Here is a 22,333-nt window from a genome sequence, read left to right as displayed (position 1 = left end):
ACAACATCAAATAATTGTAATTAAAAACAGAGCTCTATCTTACAAGTCATAAAATGAAGGCAGTCCAGGTATCTTCTCCTCAAAGTTCATTCTCGCCAGCAGTGATTGCCGCGTGTAGAGGCGAAACAAGCCCTCTAGGTAGCTGTGGACAACCTTGTCGAGAAATAGGTCATTGCCTGCAGTCAGAGGCAATCAGACATACAACCTTGTCGAGAAATAGGTCATTGCCTGCAGTCAGAGGCAATCAGACATACAACCTTGTCCAGAAATAGGTCATTGCCTGCAGTCAGAGGCAATCAGACATACAACCTTGTCCAGAAATAGGTCATTGCCTGCAGTCAGAGGCAATCAGACATACAACCTTGTCCAGAAATAGGTCATTGCCTGCAGTCAGAGGCAATCAGACATACAACCTTGTCCAGAAATAGGTCATTGCCTGCAGTAAGAGGCAATCAGACATACAACCTTGTCCAGAAATAGGTCATTGCCTGCAGTAAGAGGCAATCAGACATACAACCTTGTCCAGAAATAGGTCATTGCCTGCAGTAAGAGGCAATCAGAAATACAACCTTGTCCAGAAATAGGTCATTGCCTGCAGTAAGAGGCAATCACTAGGCAAATGTTAAGAAGCACAGACTAAAAGTGCTGTAACTACTGAGTTCCGTATTTCAGCTTTTCCATTTTAAGAATAGCAAGATGAATAAATCCATATCTTGGCAGAAACACAAATTCAATCAAAAACAAATGTACCACTTCTATAAGGACAGCTGACAATTTGCAGATTGAGTGTGAAAAAAATGGATTGGACGTAAAATGTTAAGCACATACAACTATTTCATGCTTCTTCCTTCATTTCATGATAACGTTATTCTACCTGTAAAGAAAATATAACTAGTCCCCATTCTGGCAGATAATCAATAAAGACGTTACACAAAATTAATTCACATTTTTCTGTTTTACAATTTTTATTCAGAGCATAATCTGAATTCCATACTTTTACCACATTTTCAACAAAATTTAACACAAATGCTACATGTCAAAATTGTTTCTAAATCCACTCACCGGTCAAGAAAACACACATGACGCGGGAGATCTTCAGTGTGACGGAGACACTCTCCAGCCGAGACGACCGCTTCCTCTCCAGCAGGTACACCCAGCGTAGAACGTGCCGGACTTGGTCCAGCTGATGTACTGACAACGCATTCTGTATTTCCAGTCCACTGAACACAAGGAAAAAAAAGTATCACTTGTAACCTAAATATATTTCTAAGGCTGAATGCAATATCTTGGATCTGAGTCTATTCCTTATTCTTACCTTGAAGAATGGGTAAATGAATATGGCCAGCCATATTGTGTCAAATCTTCATAATTTATTTTTTAAACAATGTCTTCGAATTTGATATTTAAATGCTTATTTGCAGCATTGAAATAAAATTGAGCTGGGTAGTGGGAAAAATGTAAAATGTGTAAAATGTTATCCAAGATTAACCTGTTTTATCTGCAATGGATCAATGGATTTTTGTTTAAAAAAGACCTTCTTTACTGTAAAAGAAAAAATTCCATAAAAGTCAAAAGTGTAGTCCCTGATTAGCCTGTGTAGACTGCAAAGGTGAATCTGGGACGCCACTTTATGCACATGCATTAAGCCCAGTTTTCCCAGAACGAGGCTCATTTGGTGTTACATACACAGTAGAGTACTGGTTGTAGAGGTCTATGAGAGGCATGTAGACCCAGTCTCTTGGCATCAGGCACTCGCCAATATGGCCTGAGAAGCATGTCTTGGCCTGCCAGTTGCTTTGCATGAAATGGTGCCTGAAAATAGCACATGAAATGTAGCATAAGGTGTATGGTTGTTAGGAAATATACATGGGTAAACTGAAAATAGCAGATGAAATGTAGCATAAGGTGTATGGTTGTTAGGAAATATACATGGGTAAAATCAGGTTTTCAATGCACTCTCTCTTCGTCAATTTCCTATGAAAATGTTCAGAAGTTGTTTCAAAACTTAAATAAACAAGCAATTTCATTGAATTGATATTCCCTGCCAATTTCAAAATTGTGTGACAGAATGACGGATGGACAGATAACGCCAATTCTATATCCCTCCCCCTTTTGCAGGGGATAATAAAACTTTCACAAAATATGCAACATAAGTATTAAGCTATAAGTATAAACCCAAAAACTTTCACTAATGAATGTAATGGAAAATTGTATTCTTTGTTCTTGTAAGAGCCAGACTGCAAGTTTGGAAAAAAATGATAGTATATTACTATTTTTTTTATCTGTATCAAGTCCAAATAATGGACTTAACATTCCCTAACAGCATGAAACATTTAAAAATAAACATGTAGGGCGAATGTCACTACCGGTATTTGCTGCATTGCAAATATTTAAATTATATATATAAACAAGAAATGTGTATGTCGGAAACACTATGTCCCCTTCTGCGCCGCTTTGAAGCTATATATTTGACCTTTTACCTTGAAGATGACCTTGAACTTTCACCACTCAAAATGTGCAGCTCCATGAGATTCACATGCATGCCAAATATGAAGTTGCTATATTCAATATTGCAAAAGTTATGGCAAAATGTTAAAGTTGGAGCAAACAAACCAACAGACCAACAGAAAGGGCAAAAACAATATGTCCCCCACTATAGTGGTGGGGGACATAAAAACACAGTTAAAAGTATAAATACATGAATATGCATCTAACAGGTCACGACATGCCAATCAAAGACTTTGTTGGCCAATTATCGGTTGAAAATTCCATAGCGTGTCATAGCAACTGGTTATATTATTGCATCCATTAACTTTTGACATCCTAAGATAATCAGAAAAGCAAAGCATATTATCTTTTAGGAAAAGGACAATTTTTTCACATCTGTTCTTAAAACAAATTTCAATAAAACCAACCTTGATTCCATGACAATCTCTGCCATATGGCTGAATGCCATGATGTATGTTGCTCTCACAGCCGGTAAACATCCGCATGCCTCCTCACTGAGTGAGCCTGCACTGGACGGAAGAGGGGCCGCTGTGGGGGTGATTATTATCCCTGCAGAGGGAGGGGAGGACACATGCATTTTTTCCAACTGAGCTGCGGTTTCATCTTCACTTTCTCCTCTGTAATACATTAAAAACAAGAGATATGTTTGTCTGAAACTCAATGCCCCCTATTGTGTCGCTTTGAAATAAAATTTCAATATATCATTTGGCAGGTTTAGAAATTATCTCCCTTTTAAAGCTTATTACTTCCCTTGGATTGTATTTTTTTGACTTTTGACCTTGAAGGATGACCTTGACCTTTCACCTCTCCAAATGCGCAGCTTCATGAGATACACATGCATGCCAAATATCAAGTTGCTATCTTCAATATTGCAAAAGTTATGGCCAATGTTAAAGTTTTCGGGCAGGCAGGCAGGCAGGCAGGCAGGCAGGCAGGCAGGCAGACAGACAGACAGACAGACAGACAGACAGACAGACAGACAGACAGACAGACAGACAGACAGACAGACAGACAGACAGACAGACAGACAGACAGACTGACAGACAGACAGACAGTTCAACTGCTATATGCCACCCTACCGGGGGCATAACAAGCTGGTGTGTTATATTGTATTGACAGTCGTAATTTATGTATACAGTTTTTAACAAAATCACCACCTACAAATCTGCTGTAGTTAAATTAAAACATGATGGCTTTTCGCTGATTTTCCTAAACAAGAGGGCCAAGATGGCCCTAGTTCGCTCACCTGAGAGAAGTCGATCCATTCAATCTTTACCAAATGTCAAACTTGACCTAGATATTGTCCAGACAAACATCCTGGTCAAGTTTCATCATTATTTCATCTGCGAGTCATGATCAATGTACCTATGAAGTTTCATGATCCTAGGCGTAAGCATTCTTGAGTTATCATCCAGAAATCATTTTTCTAAGTTGAGTCACCGTGACCTTGACAGCCATTGTGTGAATACGTTTTTTGGTACTGTGACCTTGACCTTTGACTTAGTGACCTGAAAATCAAAAGGGGTCATCTTCCAGTCATGGTCAATGTATCTATGAAGTTTCATGATCCTAGGCATAAGCATTCTTGAGTTATCATCTGGAAACCATTTTACTATTTCGGGTCACCGTGACCTTGACCTTTGACCTAGTGACCTGAAAATCAATAGGGGTCATCTACCAGTCATGATCAATGTACCTATGAAGTTTCATGATCCTAGGCCATCTCTTGAGTTATCATCCGGAAACCATTTTACTATTTTGGGTCATCATGACCTTGACCTTTGACCTAGTGACCTGAAAATCAATAGGGGTCATCTACAAATTATGATCAATGTACCTATGAAGTTTCCTGATCCTAGGCCTAAGCGTTCTTGAGTTATCATCCGGAAACCATTTTACGATTTCGGGTCATATCGTGACCTTGACCTTTGACCTAGTGACCTGAAAATCAATAGGGGTCATCTGCGACTCATGATCAATGTATCTATGAAGTTTCATGATCCTAGGCATAAGTGTTCTTGAGTTATCATCCGGAAACCATTTTACTATTTTGGGTCATCGTGACCTTGACCTTTGACCTAGCGACCTGAAAATCAATAGGGGTTATCTGGGAGTCATGATCAATGTTCCTATGAAGTTTCATGATCCTTGGCATAAGCGCTCTTGAGTTATTATCCGGAAACCATCTGGTGGACGGAAGGACCGACATGACAAAACAATATACCCCCTCTTCTTCGAAAGGGCGGGGGGGGGCATAATGAGAAAACTGCCCCCCTCCCAGCAGCCATGTTATTCAACTGACCGGAACCATTTTTTAACTCAACTCTTGTATCAGGGAAACAAATGTTCTGACCAAATTTGATGAAAATTGGGCCAAAAATATGACTTCTACTGTGATCACATGTTTTCACTATATACATATAGAGAAAAATGCCCCACCCACTGGCGGCCATGTTTTTTCACCGATCCCGACCATTTTCAAACTCGTCCGAGATATCAATAAAACCAATGTTTTGACCAACTTTCATGATGAGTGGGAAAAAATTGTGACTTCTAGAGTGTTTACAAGGTTTCTCTATAGCCAAATTGGGAAAACTGCCACTATACACATATTGAGAAAAATGCCCCGCCCACTGGCGGCCATGTTTTTTTACCGATCTTGACCATTTTCGAACTCGTCCGAGACATCAATTGAACCAATGTTTTGACCAACTTTCATGATGATTGGGCAAAATTTGTGACTTCTAGAGTGTTTACAAGGTTTCTCTATAGCCAAATAAGGAAAACTGCCCCGCCCACTGGCCATGTTTTTCAACGGATTGAAACCACTTTTGAACTCAACCAAGATATCATTAAGACAAACATTTTGACAAAGTTACATGAAGATTGGGCATGAAATGTGACTTCTACAGTGTTTACAAGGTATTTCTTTTTTTTGTGCCTTAGTTGTCTTAGTTTTTGCCCCGGCACAACCCAGTTTCGAACTGGCCGAGATTTCATTGGGACAAAGCTTCTGACCAAGTTTCATGAAGATGGGACAAGAAATGTGGCCTCTAGCAAATGTTTACGGACGGACATACGACGGACAAAGACCGGTCACAAAAGCTCACCTGAGCAATCAGGTGAGCTAAAAAAAGTATCTATTGAAATTCTTCACTGCAAACAAATTATATAACTTTAGTATGGAATCTTCCGAAACAATGCAGCATGTTTAGACTGGAAAAAATAATCCAACATCTTTTGTTCAACAATGTTGGCATAATCCTATGAATAAGACAGAGAATGGTTGCTTTTCACAAAATATGATTTTGAAATTAAAAAGCTTAAATATTTAAACACAAACAGTTGTGTGCAATATTTCTGGTTCTTAAAGGGATTGCAAAAAATAGTAGGGTCTCAAAAAGTATGTAAAAAAAATAAATCTTATAACACATTTTTTTTAATTCTCATCAACAAAAGGGTCATGGTGGCCACCAATTCAAGGTACACATATTGTTGTAGAATTTACCTTTTGATATAGCTTTTATCCCCACTTGACTCATATTCAAAAATGGCTTTGAAATCTTAAAGATAAAAATTTGACCAAGTTTCGATAACATTCAGTTATAATTGAGGCCTCAAGAGTGGTAACCAGGTAAGATTTGACCTGGTGACATCTTTTCATATTGCACTTGACCCAGACTGAAACTTGGCCTAGACTTTGAGAAGTAAAAGATAATGTTGAATTTTCATTAAGATTTAGTAATAAACTAACCTCTAGAGTGGAAACAAGGTGTTCCTAAGTTTACACAATGTGACCTAATTTTTGGACGCATTTGACCCAGATTGAAAATATCCTTGATATTGTCAAGTTTAACATTCTGACCATCAAGATTTTAATAAAGATTGAGTCATAAATGAGGCCTCTAGAATGGTCACGATGTACTTTAAAGATTTTACCTGGTGACCTAGTTTTGGATCTTAAGTTCCCCAGATTCAAACTCAGACGATATATTGTCAAGATTAACCTTATGACCAAGTTTCATAACGACTGGGTGAAAATATGGCAAAGAACTAACTAAAAGTTGATATTGCATGCAGCAAGATAAATGACAGATGATGCCACCCACAAGGTGATCATAATAACTCATCATAAAACAGAGACCATGGCCTTGAACCCATCCACCTTTATGTAATTTTCATTCAATGAGTAACAAAGAAATGATGAAACTATATCATAATCACCTGCAAAGCAGAGGACTGAAGACCACAGTCGACAGAAGGTCATGTGCCAGATACTCTTCTCCATACTGCAGACTGGTTAGCAGGGACAATGACAGCTGGTGTACAACCAGTCTGTCCACTGTGATACTTTCGTCATAGCTGAGCTATAAAAAAGGACTAACATGTACTATTGAGCTTTGTTCTGGGAATACTGGGCTTAGAGCATGTGCATAAAGTGTTGTCCCAGATAAGCCTGTGAAGTCCACACGGGATATTCTAGGACAACACCTTCAGCTTTTATGGAGTCTTTTCATGAAAATCAATTTTCGCAAAAAGTGTTGTCAATTATTAGCCTATGTGGCCTGACACTTTAAACACATGCATTAAGCCCAGTTTTCCAAAAACAATGCTCCATTATTATTAATGTCTGAATTAAATTAGCTTCTATAATGTAATATGCTTCTGATAGGAAAGTGAGTACTTCAGCCAATTTCTGTATATTTAAGATAATCAATATTTACAAAAGGTTATCTAAAGGAAGGTAAAATAGTTGATCACTTTGGACATATCATATATTTTTAACTACAATCTGAACTAAGTGAATGTTTTCTATCGAGAAATTTTATTAATTGTTTAAGTATGCTATATTCTGGCTAAATTGATTTAAGATTCTTAAGAAAGCATCTAATAAATTATCAACATTTCATTACATTTGAACTGGTCAGATATAATATACACCTGGTACAAAAATCACATTTAGTTTCCAGATATTATACAAATGAGATCTAATAGGATAAACCTGGATTTCACAATCAATTGTCAAAATCATACATGTTGAAAGTAGTCTCTAAATTTGAAAGGAACAAGAGCTGTCAGAGGACAGCGCGCTTGACTATTTGAGTGCTTGACAGTATTACGTAAGCCATCATGGGGAAATTGTTCATATTCAATAATTTATTAGACGATCTTTCAAAAATAAAAAAAGGAAAAAACTTATTTTTTTTTGGGGGGTAGGGGGGGTGAGAGGGGGGTATAATATGGGGTGTGGTAATTTATTAGATGATGTTTAAAAAAAAAAAATTGGGGGTGGGTGGGGGGTTAGGGGGGTGAGAGGGGGGTATAATGTGGGGTGTGGTTATTTATTAGATGAAGTTTAAAAAAAAATGGGGGGGGGAGGGAGGTTGGGGGGGAAGGGATTTTGGTTAGGGGCGTGTGGTATTGTTTGGGTGAAATCCATTGTGGTATTCAGGTAAGTGTTGTTTTGTCAAAGTAATAATAAAATGTGATCATAAATAAAGAAGTTATGGCAATTTAAGCAAAATGTTCAATTATCTAAGTGTAAAAGGGGCCATAATTATGTCAAAATGCTTGATACAGTGGTCTGCTCTTGTTTATAGGTTGGGGTCATGTTGGTAAACAAGTTTGCAACATATAAAAGCAATATGTCAAAGGATATAGGAAATATTTGGGGTAGTACGCAAACTTTAACATAGATTTATCAATAATATGCATATTCTAAGTATAAAAGGGGCAATAATTATGACAAAATGCTTGATAGAGTTGTCTGCTCTTGTTTATAGGTTGGGGTGATGTTGGTTAACAAGTATACAAAATAGGAAAGCAATATGTCAAGGGACAATGAAAATAATTGGGGTAGTACAAAAACTTTAACATATGCACGCTAACGCAGACGCTAACGCAGACGGTCACGCCGACGCCGGGGTGAGTAGGATAGCTCCACTATATATATTTCATATATAATAGTCGAGCTAAAAATGAAACAATTTGGAATGATTTCCTATATTTTTGCAGTACCAACAAGTTGCAAATTATATAATATTTTTAAAATGAACATGTAAGTGAATACATAATTTTTGCCATCCTTAAACAAATGGTTACAATACTTACCGCCAACATCAGCAGTTTAATGACAAAGTATTGGAGATGTGTCTCACACTTTGTGAAATGACTGAATGAGGAGGAGGATGGAAGAACTGCTCTTCTTAGGTAGGACCAGACATCGGGACACATGATTGCACAATACACCACAGAACTTTTGTCCTGTAATCAAATAATCCAGATGTGGGTGAAATTTCAAATGTTCTTTTTAATTGTGTGAAATTTTTCAGACAACAATTTAGTTAATCACAATACAAACAACTTGAATGGATAAACCCACAGTTGAACAAGGCTATTGTCAAGCAATATGGTCCCCTACCGGCTCCACTATTACCAGAAATTCCACCATTTTCAGAATTTTTTTTGGTTGCCATAGCAACCAGAATTTTTGACGTAGGAACAAAATGAAATGACGTGCATAATGTCCATATTGCCATCTATCCATGTTACAAGTTTCATGAAAAAATATTAAGAACTTTTAAAGTTATCGCAGGATCCAGCAAACCACCATTTTCAGCAGTATTTTTAGTCTATTTGTTGCCATGGCAACCAGAATTCTTGACGTAGGAACAAAATGAAATGACGTGCATAATATCCATATTGTCATCTATCCATGTTTCAAGTTTCATGAAAAAATATGAAGAACTTTTAAAGTTATCGAAGGATCCAGAAAAGTGTGACAGACTCACAGACGCACAGAGCGCAAACCATACGTCCCCTCCGGTGAAACCGGTAGGGGACAATTAAGTACATTCATAAATTTATCAAGAAATATGTCCCCTTTGTGTTCTCTCTATTACAAAACGATGACACTTTCAGATGTCTCTATGAAACAAATTCACCCAAAGAAATAAAAGAACACTAAAACAATCTTACTGTTGTGGAGATTTTCAGAAGACCTCTATTGATCTTTGCAAAATTGTAAATCAGTCTGTACAGAGCCATGACAAATGGGAATGGTGAATGCAGACGAACTAAAGGCAGTAACTTCTCTTCATCCACTGAAGAGCTCCAGTACTCAGGGAGACAACTGATTGCCTCCCCTGTGGTAGGAGTTGTCTGCACCATGTTGGAATATGTGCTAAGAAAAAGGAAAATTATGTTTTTCAGAGACAACACATTCTGCTTACATGGAATTTTTTCTTAAAAGGAAGACTCTTTTTAACAAAAATCAAGTATAGGTGGAAAAGTGTCATCCCTGATTAGCCTGTGCAGATTTCACAGGCTAATCTGGGACAACATATTACACACATACATTAAGCTCTGTTTTTGCTGGGTGGAGGTCAAATATTGGAATGTCCTGAGTAACTGATGTTGCTGAACTTCTTTACGTATATTAATGCAAAAAATGCATATTTCTGTTGATCTTTCCTTAAATTGACCTTCTGACCCTTAGGGTGACACCATATCATATTAACCTGAGTCTTCCAAAGAGGTAGGTGAAGCCCACAGAGTTCCAGAGCCTGCCCAGCAAAGTAAACAGGCCTTCCATCTCCTTCAGACACTCCATCAGGTCTCCCTCCAGTAACTGCAGTAAAAATCAACTGAGCCTCATTCTGGGAAAATGCATGAACCAAAAGTGTCAGGCTAATCAGGGACAAGACTTTCCGCTTTTATTGCATTTGTTTGTTCTAAGGAAGTCTTTTCTGAGCAAAAATCCAGTTTAATAAAAGTGTCATCACAAATAAGCCTGTTAGGTTAATCAGGTAAATAGTTGCATTTCAGCTTTATATTATATATTAAAGAAATTTGGAATATAAAAACATGGTATATATATCTTGAATACCATGACCTGAATCTCATGAACCGCTATAGCAAAGTTAATAATGGGATTTTACTTTAACTCAGTTTTATCTAAAGTTGATGTTAAGGTATACAACATAACATATTGATAATCACAAGTCAGGCATACCTGAAAGCAAACTCTATAAACCACAATCCTATGGAATCCCCACATGTTTAATCTAGGGAAATCCATCTGTAAACCAGACTCTTCTGAATCCCGGATACCAAACAGCTGTAGCCGCATATATTTCCCAACTCACGCATTTAATTGGATAGCTTATTTACCAGTACTAAGTGCACATACTTATGCAATACCCTCACAAGTTATGTGACCACGCGGGTGATTAAGCCCCCAATCCTCAAGTTTGTAGACCAGTTCCTTATCAACTGGGATAGCCAGTCTGGTGATAACGGAATAGTGTGAACAATTAAGCCATTTACATTTACTAATTTTCTTCAGCTAGTAACACAGGGAAAAAAACACTTATTCCGATATAACCGAAGATTGTTCATGTATGTTTATATATTTTATAACATTTAGACATAAGTTTTACCTGATTCTGTGCGCATGTATAAAAAGTGGTGATAAAATTCAGACAAGACTGGCACAACTGCAAACCCCGCTTCTGCAACAACATAAAAATACATTCATGAATGTTACCAAGACTACAGTCACCCAATTATTGCTAAATCCCTAAGCACAAATACACAAACCATGAGAAACATGAGCTTGTTACAAAAGTGAAGAATCCCCCCCTCCACATCCATACACATTTCACAAGTAGTAGTTATCATTTTAGCAAAATTATAAATTGAAAAAGGGATATTTTTTAATCAAGGCAAATAACACCTGTCGAACTTCTTACCATAAGGAACAATTCTTGAGAGCTTGAATGAATGTTTGGCATACATAATGAAAAAATATTCAATGTTTTTCTTTAAAGCTTGAATATTTACCTGTACGGGATAATGAGAGGCGATGTTAGTGAGCTGTTGCTGCAGAATCAAGGTCACCGGCCGCACAAGGTCAGCCACGTGACTCCATGTCAGACATGATGTGACGTCTGCTACATCATGTGACTCTGACACCTCCGAACTGCCACCCTGGTGTCTGTTACCATAGCAACATTGCCAAGTATTTATACAAATCATATTGACTTTCCAACTAGTTAAGCATCATCATGCCACATAAAAAGCATGCAAATATGAACAACGTGATACTTAACTCTTTCAGTGCTGGAAACGAATTTTGAAGGCCTTTACAAACAGTTTGGATCCAGATAAGACGCCACAGAACGTGGCGTCTCATCAGGATCCAAACTGTTTGCTATTCTGATAGTGTTCTTTGAAAAAAATTTGAAGAAAATGCTAATTTTAGAAATTAAGCAGACAACATTTAAGCAGACGACAAATTTCCCAGCATGCAAAGGGTTAAGCTACATCAGCAGGAAAGAAATCTTACAATAAAATGCGGTACCTTATCTACAACAAGGAACATATTGTCACACAGTGAGACACAGCAAAAATAACACTTAACACATCACACCGATTCGTGCTAACAAAAATATTTTCATTTAAATCGATCCCCTCGATATACACTGTATAAAGTTTTGTCTATTTGTAGTTGTTATTCAACAGTGTTATCATTCATATCATATCATATCATGGATATCAATTAACAAGGTATGTCACCTTTCCTTGGTTTTCAAGTACTATATGCAAATAATGACAGTAACTGTTAACTACCAAAGAAAATGTAAAAATCCCCAAACATATTATGCCAATGGGCTGGCTACTGAACCAACAATAGTCAGATTGGTAGTCTAGAACTCTACAACCAGAGCTTCAAAGTCAAAACAGTACTTATCAATCTTGAGAACTTATTTCAAATCTACAAATATGATTTCCAATGTCAATGAATATTTAATCTTGTTAGTAAAGTAAACCTGCAGGAAAGGTTGTAAAGGGTCCTTTGTTAAAAATGTTTCAGCCAATTACAAACATATGGTAACAGGTCTTTATTTTTAATAGCAGGTCTATTGCATATTAAAACTTTATTTGATAGAAAAACGTTTTTTAATAATAATATTTTGTTGAAATAAAACAAATATTCATGATACACATACTCATTTTTAAATTGCCCAGCCCTCTGCTGATTGGCTGCAGTGACAACAGCCATCTCTAGGCAGCCAATGAGAGCAGACAACAGGTCATGTGACTCATCAGGGGAGGCAATGCAACCCTGCAGTTCACTCACTATCTTTGGATAAGTATCTCTGAAACCAATGTGCAGTAACTAAATTATTTTAGAACATAAAATGAATGTTGGTTTAGGTGTTGAATTGCTAATGTTTATATGATATTTGATATACTGGTAGATTTTATTTACCGGGGTATAGTGATTGTGTCCTTATTGCACTTTGCTTACATGTTGCTTTTTATGTTTTGTTTTCATTATTATCTGTTGTCTTATTTATGTCTTTTTTGTTTGTTTTTGAAACTGCATTCATCTTTCTGCCATGTAAATTGTGGTGTCAGAATTTAAGTTCACAAAATCATTACCAATTTCTTTATTCTTTGAATAAATCATCAAATGTACAGGACTACTAGTGAGACCTGAGTTTTTTTATATCTAATTTAAACATTTTTATTTAAATTTGATAGCATCAAAAGCTTTGAAATTAACAAAACACTCTATACTTGGTGTCTTATGAAAATGTGAAAACTCTCCCTACATTGCTATAAAACCTAGGGTCCTAAATTTCACAAAGCAGGCACCATATAGATTGACACAATTCGTTGCTTGATTGCTTTAGTGCTCTAACTACCATTTTCATTTTTTGGAGAAAAACGCATTTAAAGGTTTAACCTTTATTTTCTCATATATGCACGTACATGTATGCGGACAAAAATATACTGGGGTGTTTATCAGCAAACGGAGAATATGAATATAATTAAATATTTACTTTAGTAAATTATAAGTTAATGTTATTTGCAATTAAGATTTTGGACATTAATTTATTCAGCCATATTTTTTTATGACACATGATGGCAATTGATAGGCTAATCTGAGTGTGAATTCTACTTTGCTCTAAGTCCCGGAGATGGTACAGTACAGCATTCACCCGTTTGTAAAAATGTGGGAGATAGAGCAAATCGGAAACGAAAAACTTCTAATGTGACGACTAAATCTTGAATCCGATTACGTCATATTAAAGATCTTGTTCTCACAAAGACAGCTATATAAAAAACTCATTTTTGAAAACAAGAAGGCCTGAAAGGCCCAAAGTCGCTCACCTGAGATAACAAGATATTATTGGGATAAATCTTCTGACCAAGTTTCACGAAGATCGGAAAATAAATGTGGCCTCTAGAGTGTTAACAAGGTTTTACTATAGCCATATAAGGAAAAATGCCCCGCCCCCTGGCAGCCATGTTTTTCAACCAACCGGCATAATTTTTGAACTCGTCCAAGATATTATCGGGATGAATCTTCTGACCAAGTTTCATGAAGATCGGACAGTAAATGTGGCCTCTAGAGTGTTAACAAGATTTTACTATAGCCATATAAGGAAAATGCCCCGCCCCTTGGAAGCCATTTTTTCAAGCAAACATAATTATTTTCAAACTCATCCAAGATATCATCGAGACCAATCTTCAGACCAAATTTCATGAAGATTGGACAATAAATGTGGCCTCTAGAGTGTTAACAAGGTTTTACTATAGCCATATACATGTATAGCAATATACATGTAAGGAAAAATGCCCCACCGCTGGTGGCCATGTTTTGAAAGCAACCAAAACCATTTTCGAACTCATCCAAGATATCAGTGGGACAAATCTTCTGACCAAGTTTCATGATGATCGGAAAATAAATGTGGCCTCTAGAGTGTTAACAAGATTTTCCTATAGCCTTATATAGCCATAATATTAATAAGGAAAAATGCCCCGCCCCTTGGCGACCATGTTTTTCAAGCAAACGTAACAATTTTCGAACTCATCCAAGATATCATTTAGACAAATCTTCTGACCAAATTTCATCAAGATTGGACAATAAATGTGGCCTCTAGTGTGTTAACAAGGTTTTACTATAGCCATATAAGGAAAAATGCCCCGCTCCCTGGCGGCCATGTTTTTCAACCAACCGGCATCATTTTCGAACTTGTCCAAGATATTATTGGGATGAATCTACTATAGCCATATAATGAAAAATGCCCCGCCCCCTGGGGGCCATGTTTTTCAACCAACCAACATCATTTTCGAACTCGTCCAAGATATTATTGGGATGAATCTTGTGACCAAGTTTTATGAGGATCGGACAATAAATGTGGCCTCTAGAGAGTGACTAAAGGCAAATGTTGACGTCGCACGACGGACAACGGACGACGGACAAAAGGCGATCACAAAAGCTCACCATGAGCACGTTGTGCTCAGGTGAGCTTAAAATGGAGATAGAGCACTATAGCAATAAAGCGACAAATTGCCAAAAGAGAATAGATGTCCTACAGTGGAGGTCCAGTTCAAACCAGTTTGCGCCAAAATGCTTACATGTAGATTGTGTCCGCCAGGCCATAGGAGAGGCAAACTTTCCAAGCCTTTAGGGCCTCGTGTCTCAGTTTGTATACTGCACTCGACTCAGCCCTGGACAAAAACAACACAAATAAATGTTTTACACTATGGGAAAATGGGGTTTAATGCAAGTGCGTAAACGGCCGTCCCAGATTAGCTAATGCAGTCTGAAAAGGCTAATCAGGGACAACAATTTGTGCCTTAACTGGATTTTTGATAAGAAACAACTTATTTTCAACAAAAAGTACATTAAAATTGGAAAGTGTCGTCCCTAGTTAGCCTACTCAGACTGCCAAGGCAAATATGGGAGGACACTTTACACACATGCTTTAACCCTTTCAGTGCGGGAACCGAATTTTAAAGGCCTTTGCAAACAGTTTGGATCCAGATGAGACGCCACAGAACGCGGCGTCTCATCAGGATCTAAACTGTTTGCTATTCTGATAGTATTCTTTGAAAAAAATAGAAGTATATGCTAATTTAAGAAATTCTGCAGACGACATTTTAGCAGACGACAAATTTCCCAGCATGCAAAGGGTTAAGCATGTTTTTCCGGAATGAGGCTCAAGTGTCAATCAATCATGATCCATTTATATTCATCCAGGGTTTTCATTACTTTACAGACTGGAAAACTGAACATACTGACGACACTTTTTCAAAAATGTATAAGTCAGTTAAAAGAATAGCTGGCTTTAGTTGCAGATTGTATGGAGTCATATTAGTATTTGTAAGTAGATTTTGTAACACAAAATGGAATTGTAACTTGTTTATTTCAAACAGAAGTTTAATTCAAAGCATGATTTATTTTTAAATGATGTTTTGATTCACTTAATTGAAAATTTCAAAAAGTGAATATTAACTATATCTGTTAACTGTATCTGTTAATTATATCAGTTACAACAGACTTAAGACTCTTGGTGAAATCCGGACCTGGTCTCTGATGACATTAGTTTAGCTCAGAGCATTTGGAAGTGCAAGTTTAATAGTTTAATGTGCTATAAACATGTTCATGTAAATCTTTCAATAATCCTGAAATGTTTTACAACAGCTGTACTACTTACGTGGTGTCTGTCAAAATGTATCTTAGGAACCTCTCTTGAATTCCAAATCTGCTTAGCTGAAAGGTAACACAAACATATCCTTCAAAGGGTTCAAACAAAAAGAAAACTCTATTTGGTGTATGTAAAAAAGCAATTCTCATGTAGTTAGCTGAAATACAGTTGATTCAACAGCACAGCAGCCATGATCATAGATGCCGAATGAGCTGTCAGAGCACATATGCTAAGGCCCACAAAATGAGCTCCAATCTGGAACAAGAGGGCCATGATGGCCCTGAATCGCTCACCTGACTAACCAAATACAATCCCAACCCAGATTTCATCAAGATAAACATTCTGACCAAATTTCATAAAGATTGGATGAAAACTGTGACCTCTATTGTCTACACAAGGTTTTTCTATTATTTTACCTAGTGACCTAGTTTTTGACCCCAAGTGACCCAAATACAATCCCAACCCAGATTTCATCAAGATAAACATTCTGATCAAATTTTATAAAGATTGGATAAAAACTGTGACCTTTATTGTCTACACAAGGTTTTTCTATTATTTGACCTAGTGACCTAGTTTTTGACCCCAGATGATCCAAATACAATCCCAACTAAGATTTCATCAAGATAAGCATTCTGACCAAATTTCATAAAGATTGGATGAAAACTGTGACCTCTATTGTCTATACAAGGTTTTTCTATTATTCGACCTAGTGACCTAGTTTTTGACCTAGTGACCTAGTTTTTGACCTAGTGACCTAGTTTTTGACCCCAGATGGCCCAAACACAATCCCAACCCAGATTTCATCAACATTCTGACCAAATTTCATAAAGATTGGACGAAAACTGTGACCTCTACTGTCTACACAAACAAATTGTTGACGGTTTTTCTATTATTTGACCTAGTGACCTAGTTTTTGACCTCAGATGACCAAAATACAATCCCAACCCAGATTTCATCAAGATAAACATTCTGACCAAATTTCATAAAGATTGGATGAAAACTGCGACCTCTATTGTCTTTACAAGGTTTTTCTATTATTTGACCTAGTTTTTGACCTAGTGACCTAGTTTTTGACCCCCGATGACCCAAATACAATCCCTACCCAGATTTTATCAAGATAAACATTCTGACCAAATTTCATAAAGATTGGATGAAAACTGTGACCTCTACTGTCTACACAAGGTTTTCTATTATTTGACCTAGTTTTTGACCTAGTGACCTAGTTTTGACCCCAGATGACCCAAATACAATCCCAACACAGATTTCATCAAAATAAACATTCTGACCAAATTTCATAAGATTGGATGAAAACTGTGACCTCTACTGTCTACACAAGGTTTTTCTATTATTTGACCTAGTTTTTGACCTAGTGACCTAGTTTTTGACCCCAGATGACCCAAATACAATCCCAACCCAGATTTCATCAAAATAAACATTCTGACCAAATTTCATAAAGACTGGATGAAAACTGCGAACTCTATTGTCTACACAAGGTTTTTCTATTATTTGACCTAGTTTTTGACCTAGTGACCTAGTTTTTGACCCCAGATGACCCAAATACAATCCCAACCCAGATTTCATCAAGATAAACATTCTGACCAAATTTCATAAAGATTGGATGAAAACTGTGACCTCTACTGTCTACACAAACAAATTGTTGACGGACGCACGCACGCACGCACGCACGCACACACAACGGACGCCGGACATCACACGGTCACATAAGCTCACCATGTCACTTCGTGACAGGTGAGCTAAAATCTGGGCTCAATGCATGTGCCTAAAGTGTCATCCCAGATAAGCCTGTGCAGTCTCAACAGGATAATCAGGGACGACGCCTATCGCTTAAAAAAATTGTTTAAAGGAAACTTCCTCCAAACAAAATCCAATCTAGGTGGAATATGTTGTCCCTGATTAGCCTGGTCATTTTAAAAACGACTGTGGGTCCCTGACTCAGTAATACTGATGTCACTTACCAGTATGGCGGCCATGTTCCTTCCCGCCTGACAGAGTGTGAGTATCAGTGTGAGAGCCTCTCTCAGTGGCATGCCATACACATCACTGAGCACACCACAACCTGTAGAAACACAGTACATTAGAGCCTAGCTCTGGGAAAAAGAGCAAGGCTCATTTCGATTCTATAAACAAGTACCGTACATCTTTTAGCAGCATTCTAAGAAATCTTATGGAAAACAACATACTTTGGCATTAGGTAAGGCTCTTTAAAAGCATTCAACACTGCCACAAATTTTAATTGATTTTGTGTTTAACGAGAGCTTTGTTACAGACAAAACTGCAGTACCAGGTTAATGATATTGCAGCAAGAACAGGCTCTCCAATAGTTTCACTCATCTATTATAAGTACTTCTAAGTTGTGGCAGGATACATTTTAGTTAAAAAAAAATTACTTTACACAAAGCAATCACAATTATGGCCAAATTAAATAAGAACTGAAATAAAATTTATATTCACCATATCGCCTTATTTCCACTTACTAAGTAATCTAAAATAAACTCAAATAGCCTGCATACACCTGATATAGACCTCTCTAGACATATTGAGTTTCATTAACCTTGCTAAAACACTTGAGTTATCGCAGGATCCATATTTGTTTAGTATTTAAAGACAGACCAACAGACACAAAACAAGAAACCGTAGGAGACGGGTGATGCTCCCCAAAGTTTTTTTTTGTCACAATATTGCACTATATATTCAGATAAAAGGAAACGTCTTGAGGGCAAAGTACTTGGGGGGACAATAATTTTTTTTATAGAAAATTTCAAAGGGCCATAACTCTGTGAAAAATCATCCAACCAGAACCCGCTGATAATATGCACATCTCCTCTTGGTAGTGAAGCTTCCCATAAAGTTTCATTGAATTCCGGTCATTAGTTGCTGAGAAATAGCCCGGACAAGAATTGCACTATATGTACAGTTAATGGAAAATTTCAAAAATTTCAAAGGGCCATAACTCTGTGAAAAATCATCCGACCAGAAACCGCTGATAATATGCACATCTCCTCTTGGTAGTGAAGCTTCCCATAAAGTTTCATTGAATTCTGGTCATTAGTTGCTGAGAAATAGCCCGGACAAAAATTGTACACGGACGGACAGACAGACAGACGCACACACGGACAGACGAAGCGGCGACTATATGCTCCCCCAAAATAAATTTTGGGGGAGCATAAAAAGATACATGTAAAGCGTGAGTTTCCCACATGGGAAACTAAACTTAATAAACTAGCTAAAAAACTTGTCAGAGGATGAAGATTTTTTTTAAACCCAGCTAACAATATTTGTCTGCAAAAAAAACATGAAATAATGTGCATATTTCTAAAATGGCCCATTATCCACATACTGAATTTCATCAACCTAGCCCTAGTACTTTTTGAGTTATTGCAGGATCTAGATTTGGGGACTTAATAGACCGACATACTAATTGACAAATTTGAAATAATGTCTATATTTTCCATATGCCTCTACATTATAAAAGGATCCATATTATGGCTATCAGTTATTTATGTAACCAAAGCATTTGTAACCAAAGCAACAAAAACCTGACAGACTGGCAGAATCAGACATTTACACCTTTTTTTATTAATGTGCATATTGCCTATGTAGCCCTACATCCACTAAAAAGTTTCATCAACTTAGCTTAAGCACTTTTTTTTTAGTTATCTCAGGATCCAGATTTAAGTTTGCAATTATTTCAGTAAACACATTTTTTTTCCATTGAAAAAAAAATACACATGTAACATGCATAATACCTTATATGGCTTGCTGTTTACATACATGTACTAAGCTTCAACAACCTAGCATAAGTACTGTTCAAGTTAATGCAGGATCCAGAGTCAGCCAAACTGACACATGGAGGGATGGACAGTGGGTAAACCTAAGTCCCCTTAGGTCATACCGGCAGTGGGCTTATTAATAACCTTGAATCATTAAAATAATAATATCTTATGGCAATATAAAATTGTACGACACCATTAGTTTCCTAAACAGCGTTTCCCATAACCAATTTTGTACATGTTTAAAGACCAATATATTAATTACCTGTCCAGTTCCCAGACATTGGGAGAAATTCCTTGATTATCAGCTCAATCAGTCCTTTCTGAATGAACACCTGTAAAGTTAATGATTTGTTTGTTTGTTTGTGTGCCACCTATGGTAGCTAACCTTAGCATTCATCTTAACATTTGAAAAGCAATTAACCTTCCTTTAACACATTGAACATCAACAAACAATCCTGCATATTTCCTGGAATTATTATTTACAATATATATTATTTAAACAAGTGTAATGGCATATATCAGCTTCTGGTATCACTTCAATTACCGGTAAGTTAAGTATCTTAACTGATTGTAATAAATCACAACCTTTTTTTTCCCTTCAAATGTGTTTAATATACAGGGATCAAAACTAACATTGTATGTAAGGTTGCCCAGATGGGTAACTATCTATAGTATTTGGTTGCCTGTGCAAAGAATTTAGATCCAAGGACCAAGAACACATCCTTATTATCTAATACTTTTAAGACAACAAAAGGACAACAAAAGGACAACAATACAATGTATAGCATTGCTGACATGACTCTATTCATACTGCCCTTTTATGGGCCTGAATTTGCTTTTTTTTTGTTTTTAAGTGAGAAACAGTGGGTACAAAATGGTTCAAGATTTCTATAAATCTAGTTAGCTGTCTGGACTATCAACTTGTGACTTGACATTCCCAGCCCAAAATCTACTCAACCCGGGCAATCGGAAACCACTTATTTCTATCTCTGAAATATATGGCAACGACTGAAATAAGACATTTCACAAAGTTTGGTATAGAAGTTTTATTTTATAGTGCCAATACGGGCCCGTTAGCGTACGCTCCACGCTATTTTCACCAGAAACGACAATGTTTAGTAATACACTATAACTAAAACACAATTAAAGTAACAATAAATCAATATTTTTTAGCTAAAAAAGAGGGTGTCCAAAAATTACAAGTGATAATTGTACCTTGTAAGCCATCTGCGTAGAATGTCGGCAGACACGAGTGAGGATTTCCAAGATGGCCACCACTGCGGGTGCCTGGGGTCGCACCTTGTTGAGGACGTAGCAGAGGCGAGGCAAAAGATTCATCCTTTCTACCAGGCCCTGTTGCCATGGAATACAAGATCAGTGGTTGCCATGAGATACAAGGTGAGTGGTTAACATAGGATACAAGGTGAGTTGATGCCATAGGATACAAGGTGAGTGGTTGCCATGGGATACAAGGTGAGTGGTAACCATATTATACAAGGGACAGGTTGCCATAGGATAAAAGGTATGTGGTAGCCATAGGATACAAGGTGAGTGGTTGCCATGGGATACAAGGTGAGTGGCTGCCCTGAGATAAAAGGTTGCCATGGGATACAAGAAAAAGAGGTGTATTTTATTTGTTAAAAGTAGTTCATTTATTAAATGCTCATAAATCAGCTGTATGAAAAATCAGTTACATGAATTTGAAAAGTACATGTAGTAGTGTTGTTTCTGATTGTCTTACCCAAACAGAAATCTTGTGCACTTCTAACTTACCCAATATCAGAATATAATAGGATAAGGTTTGTTTTACAAACAGGAATTAATAAAATTACAGATTAGAACATAAACCAAAAAAAAATTGTTTACTTCATCAGAATTTGCTGAAACTATTTATAAATCACTATCAGATACCAGAAGCATTTTAGTATATATTAAACAGTTCCACTTCTTTAATCTGATCAATTCATACCAGGATAATGTCCTTTTTAACGACCTCTACATCTGTCTCCTGTGGTGTCTCATCCAAGTCGGTGGGGAGCTTGATTCCGACTGATTCTGGTTCAATAGGAGCTTGGCATGTCACACGGTGACCCTGGTACCAGTGGAATGTCCTGTGAAGGCACATCTGTATGGACAAAAGACATGAGCCCTACTCCAGAACATCAAGGCTTAATGCAAGTGAGTAAAGTGTCATCCATAAATTAGCCTGTGCAGTCCGCAGAAATCAACACATTTTGTCTACTTTTTAAAAATGTATAATTGATTTATTCGAGAATGCATACCCTACATGCTGTAGTGATTTTTGTTCAAGTAAAAATATCAGGGATGACACTTTCTGCCTAACTGGATTTTTGTTAAAAAGAGACTTCAATTAAACAAATTATTCCATACAATTCAGGTTTATATTAAGGAAGCAACAGATTAATTGTTTTTTTTGTATTTCTGTGAATCTACATTTCATGCTTTGAAGATTCTTTGCATGTTTTCAATAATTTGATGAATTCTTATTGACTACCCTGCTTC

The 22,333-nt window shown here is 37.0% G+C and overlaps 1 protein-coding gene across 2 annotated transcripts in view; it reads right to left on the bottom strand.

Annotated features, from left to right (window-relative positions):
* The window catches only part of LOC127875188 (RNA polymerase II-associated protein 1-like), a 64,224-nt gene that overhangs the window by 24,441 nt on the left and 17,450 nt on the right, over positions 1-22,333 (bottom strand). For both annotated transcript variants that reach the window (XM_052420039.1, XM_052420040.1), the window contains exons 13-29: positions 21,780-21,935; positions 21,026-21,163; positions 20,073-20,142; positions 17,993-18,093; positions 16,026-16,081; positions 14,944-15,036; positions 12,522-12,671; positions 11,353-11,506; positions 10,950-11,021; positions 10,029-10,138; positions 9,487-9,691; positions 8,620-8,772; positions 6,733-6,875; positions 2,916-3,125; positions 1,687-1,812; positions 1,063-1,220; positions 44-176 (exon numbers count right to left, since the gene is read on the bottom strand). In XM_052420039.1, coding sequence (XP_052275999.1) covers positions 44-176; positions 1,063-1,220; positions 1,687-1,812; positions 2,916-3,125; positions 6,733-6,875; positions 8,620-8,772; positions 9,487-9,691; positions 10,029-10,138; positions 10,950-11,021; positions 11,353-11,506; positions 12,522-12,671; positions 14,944-15,036; positions 16,026-16,081; positions 17,993-18,093; positions 20,073-20,142; positions 21,026-21,163; positions 21,780-21,935 — 2,228 coding nt within the window. The remainder of the gene's footprint in view (positions 1-43; positions 177-1,062; positions 1,221-1,686; positions 1,813-2,915; positions 3,126-6,732; positions 6,876-8,619; positions 8,773-9,486; positions 9,692-10,028; positions 10,139-10,949; positions 11,022-11,352; positions 11,507-12,521; positions 12,672-14,943; positions 15,037-16,025; positions 16,082-17,992; positions 18,094-20,072; positions 20,143-21,025; positions 21,164-21,779; positions 21,936-22,333) is intronic.

The sequence above is a fragment of the Dreissena polymorpha genome, chromosome 3 (assembly GCF_020536995.1).
Source record: "Dreissena polymorpha isolate Duluth1 chromosome 3, UMN_Dpol_1.0, whole genome shotgun sequence".
In the NCBI taxonomy this organism is placed as follows: domain Eukaryota; kingdom Metazoa; phylum Mollusca; class Bivalvia; order Myida; family Dreissenidae; genus Dreissena; species Dreissena polymorpha.
This window is presented reverse-complemented; position numbering and strand designations above follow the sequence as displayed.